This window comes from Scomber scombrus, chromosome 14 (assembly GCF_963691925.1).
Source record: "Scomber scombrus chromosome 14, fScoSco1.1, whole genome shotgun sequence".
Taxonomy (NCBI): Eukaryota; Metazoa; Chordata; class Actinopteri; order Scombriformes; family Scombridae; genus Scomber; species Scomber scombrus.
In genome coordinates, this window is record NC_084983.1 from 26165061 (window position 1) to 26170112 (window position 5052).

General features: G+C 35.9%; 1 protein-coding gene across 1 annotated transcript; it reads right to left on the minus strand.

Moving 5' to 3' along the window:
* ovca2 (OVCA2 serine hydrolase domain containing) lies at nucleotides 1–3711 on the minus strand. Its single transcript, XM_062433374.1, has 2 exons — nucleotides 3314–3711; nucleotides 1–1114 (listed from the first exon to the last, which is right to left on the minus strand). The coding sequence occupies exons 1-2, from the start codon at nucleotides 3465–3467 to the stop codon at nucleotides 594–596; spliced, it is 675 nt and encodes a 224-aa protein (XP_062289358.1). The 5' UTR covers nucleotides 3468–3711; the 3' UTR covers nucleotides 1–593.
* Nucleotides 3712–5052: the final 1341 nt, after the last annotated feature.

The following is a 5052-nucleotide window of genomic DNA, read 5'->3' on the forward strand; positions in this document are numbered from 1 at the left end:
TATTTCAAAAATGGATTGACCCGCTGAGATTGATTTAATTATCATGTCCATGTGGAATAAGATGAAAGTGCTAAAACATTTGCTTCTAATTGGTCCTTTTCACAGCAGATATGTAGACAGTAAGGAAAGTAATCGGTGTAATTAAAAACAAGCCTGTGTAAATGTCATTAGGTACACTGCTTATGACAAATTAAAATGTCTCATATATTCCAAAATATTTTATAAGGTTGTTAGTGATGTCATGATCTCATCTTCATGTGTTGTAGTAAGCCAATAAAGGTTCAATAAAAGATAAAAGAAAAAGAAACTGAGACCAGAATTTGTGTAGTAAACAGTTATCTTATTTATTATCTCTTACAAGACAACATCTTCCCTGAGAAGAACAGCAGGATTGTTTTGGATGGATCAGATGACATCCAGAGTACAAAGGTCATGACTCTGAACTTGGTATTTTTACGCCACGTGCCTCTGGAATCAATTATGTTCTCACAAGATGTGTCTGAGCATTATATAATCAACATTCTCTGTCCTCATTTAAGTGCTTAAGTCTTCTTCATGGATTGTAGCTCCAGTTTCTGTGACTTTATTTTTTCTCACTGGAACCTCTTGAGAAAGTCCTGGTAAGTTTGTCTGTGAGCAGATGCGGCCGGGACAAAATGGCCACCGGGATGCGTCAGGACCTGAGGGTCTTGGAAGGAGGGGAGGAGCTCCCTGCTCATGTTATCAGGGATGACACGATCCTCCAGTCCAAACACATGCAGGGAGGGGATCTGGACGGGGCCGTCGTAGAATTGTTGGTGTTCTTTACACGCGCTACGAAAACCAGCGACAAGGATGGCAAAGTGGAAGCAGAACTCTGGCTCCAGTTTTTGCTCTTGCAGAGAACACAGCATCGCCACGAAAGCCGCTCCCTGGCTGAAGCCGAGGATGCCGTCGAACGGACCTTGACCCTTCACAGCTTCTATCACGGCCGTCACACTCTCGTCGAGCCCCAGGCTTTCCTCACACTGCTGCTGAGCACTGAAACTCCGAGCCTGGGTGTCAGAAAACCACCAACCCCTGTGGTCCTCGTCACCTCCGGGTCCGGGTCCAGGTCCACTCTCCTTGTCTGGAACTTGTAAAAGGACAGAAGAAGAATGCTGTTATCACGCTGTCTTATATTATTTAGCTTTCAAAAGGAGGCACCACAGATGAGTGGACCAACGTTTCTTTCATCTCCTGAAAATGAATCTTTACATTTATTATGTTACAGTTTAGTATTTTTATTTTTGTTTGTTTGCATACAAGCAGAAAGTTAATTTTAGATCATATAAAATTGCATGTTAGGAGGAATTTGATATTAAATATATATTTGAAGAAAATTTATCTTTTTATAGCTTTTACCAAAAATGACACAGTTACTCACTCTTGATCTGTTTAAGTTAATGTAGAACTCCTATAGAAATACATGGAATTGTATTATATTATATTTCATTAGGTCACCAATTAATTATTGTTTTCATCACAGATTAATATGTGAATTATTTTGTTGATTAATCGATTAGTTGTGTGGTCTGTAAAATATCAAAACATGGTGAAAAAAGTTGTTTCCTAAAACCCAAAGTGACCCAACGATGTTCAGTTTACTGTCATGAAAAACTAAAGAAATCAGAAAATATTTGAGGAGTCAGAGAATTTGGAGCCGTCTTCTTAAAAATGAGTCAACACTATGAATTGATTATCCAAAAAAAAAAAAAAAAAAAAGCTGATTAATTTAAGAGTTGGTAACCAATGAATTAAGTGACTAATTGTTGCAGCTCTATAATATATTATATCTCGAAATTTAGCACAAAATCAAAATATCCATTTCTTCCTGCTGAGCGTCACCATTACTGTGATTCATGACAGGAAACATGATGATAGCTGTGGTGGACATAATTAGCCAACAACCCCATAATTATTTTTTAAGACCATGTCATAATGTGTGACAGATGATCCTTGACAGTTACAAAAATGCTGTCATATTTAAAAAAAAAGTTAAATACAAAGATTAAATCAATTTGCTAAATGTGTTTAAGCACTCATTGCTGCATTACAGTAAATCATGATAACTTCCACTAGTACACGACACTTGTGACAGATATGTAGTGTAGGGGTGATATTTTACAATAAAATGCACTGTAATAATGAGAGCAGCAAACTGAAACAGCACATTTCACAAATATAAATAAAAAAAACATAAAACTAAAGACACATAAATTAAACCTGAATGAAGAAAAATGATCAAATATACATAAAATGCTGCCTATATAACTTTAAAGGAATAAGAAATATATATATATATATAGGCACACATTGGAAAACAAATACACCGATACAGATATATATGTGAAAGGCCAATATATAGTACATAATATCGGCTCTAGTCTTGAATATAAACCACTATACTTAAAACTGCCAAATCTGGACTAGATTACCGAGGAGACTCAAGAGACTCAGTGGTTTTTGATTTGGACCTGGTCGGATGTGGTCTGGGTGGTGAAATATCAGTGAAAAGCATATTTGCTGTTCTTATGTAATAAAATAAAAGGTTTCACAACTTTAAAAGGTTTGTTTATACAGCGCTGTGGTTTTTGCTTTAAATGGTGCAAATCTGCTCCTAAATATTATTAATTATGTTCAGAATTTGGCTTCAGTTTTGCCAGAGTTTGCACGTTAGTTTATTCATCTATTTACTTTCATTTCTTAATTTTACATTTTCACGTTGTTATGACATACATACATTTCATACGACCATTTCATTTGTCATATATCCCCAGGGCCGTACAACTTTACAATCTGGCAATAAAAGGACCCCCACAGCCACAGCCTGGACTAAATTCACTAAAAATTGTATATTGCACTATATTATTATTTCCATTTCATTTTTGCACTTTATCACACAGCCTTAGACCTTGCTGTTTTACTTATTTAGTATTTAGTATCTTGTATTTAATGTTTTAGTATATAGTTATTTTATGTCTTTGTGTATTAAGCTGCTGGACCCTAAATTTTTTAAAAGGGGATCAATAAAGTTTACATCTATCTATCTATCTATCTATCTATCTATCTATCTATCTATCTATCTATCTATCTATCTATCTATCTATCTATCTATCTATCTATCTATCTATCTATCTATCTATCTATCTATCAGCTGCTTGGGGTCTGAGCCCCACGTGTGAACTCAGATGTGTGACCACCTCTACACTTTAAATAAAAGCAAACTAGCTACTAGCGACTGTCCCCTCCATGTGTTTTGGTTGTATACAGGTATATAAAGAGGATGACCCACCTTCACTATTAACATGTTGTACACTGAGTGGTGCGCTCATGTAAACAAGCTCCACTTGTTTCTTGAGCAGCTTCCGCAGAGCTCCCGTCTTCTCCCGGAACGAGCTGCTGTTCTGACGGTAACCATGGATGCACAGAACCCGGAGAGGTGCCATGGCGACGGTGTTAGCTTAGCATTAGCCAGTCAGAGAAGTTTAGTTTATTTAGTCGGAAGTCGTAGAGTAGTTATGTTTAAAAATGACCACGTCACTGTGAATAGTCAGTTATATTATTTGAACAACGACAAAGTGTTACTTAGTTATTAAAATACAGATAATTCAGAAAAATGAGGAAGTAACAGCACAACTCGTGAAGTCAGCTGGCCTTATGTTTTTCCCACCCGCATTCCGCGAAGACCCGCCCCCCTCTGGCTCTCGTTGGCTACTACTCGTTGCCTTCGTTGGTTAGGTTTAGGAATGAGGAGTGTGATTGGTCAGAGTTAGGATAAGAATATCAGGGCCAGAGCCAATCAGAGCAGAGTAGGGGCGGGTCTTCCCAGCGTATCCGCATAAAGAAAAACACATTTACTCTTTTCAAAGTAAAACCGTTGTTGATGACTGTTTTTCCTAAATGTACCAACGTGAAAATGCAGAATAAGTTTATTATGGTTATGTATTAAATAAAAAAAATTAAAATGCAGAACATATTTAAGAGAGTTTAATTAAATTAAATGTAAAATTCAAATGCTTTGTGATTTTTTAAAAAATTTGATGTCTTTATTTTGAAGAAAATCTGACTCATCTGACGTAGCTTCAGTGAGCTTGACCAAAGATTCATACTTAAAGTTTAAACATGTAAAATGTATCATGGATGTATTATATCCGTAGGAAAACATCATTTTATATATTTTCACTGAATGCAAAAGCTTCATATTTAATGCTTAAAGTGTGGCTTATATTTTAGCTGGTGTATCATTTGATTTTTTTTATATGATAAAATATCAAACAGTAGGCATTTACAGTTTGTTTTGTTCAGCCCGTTGAGGGTCTGCTTTGATCCAAGGATTCAAATGTTTTATTTGTCATGTAGGTCGACACAAACAAATGCAGGATGGCATATCCTTGCTGTGCAAAGACACTAGTTTGTAATAAATATGTGTTCTAATAACTGCTGGTCTTGCTACCTCTCAGCCTGGGATTTTATTATGTGCTGCTGTTGTCTGTAGACTGTTGTTTGTAGTCCTTATTTATTGTCTTGGTTTTGTCTTAATAAAATCATATGGTTTGGGTATTTTAAAAAGGTGTTTTTAGCATATTTTAATTCTGGTCAGTGGTGGAGTGTCGTCAAAGATCGGGGCTTTACAAAAATTAACAAATGTAGTTGATAAGAAAAAAAAAAAAAGGGGGTATGTATGTAATATATGCATTAAACTATGTGAATATTTGTCAAACAGGTATGTAGGTGGGTGATACAATTTTTCAGTGTATAAAGATGTTAAAATATAAATACTGTATGTTACAATTGTAAGGCAAACTATACAACGTGCACTCTGGGTACAGATATGCAAATGTGCCAGGTGGTGCAAAGAGACGACAACGTACGTATGTATGAGTTCACAATCCTGAAGGCCTGAAGAAACAACCTTTATATTTAGTCTCTTGTGTTGAGACTCGTTTGTCTGATTGTAGAAGCTGTAGAAGAGTCTAATTGCTTCACATAGTTCAAATTCAGCACCTGGACTCTGAATCACCAACATTTATA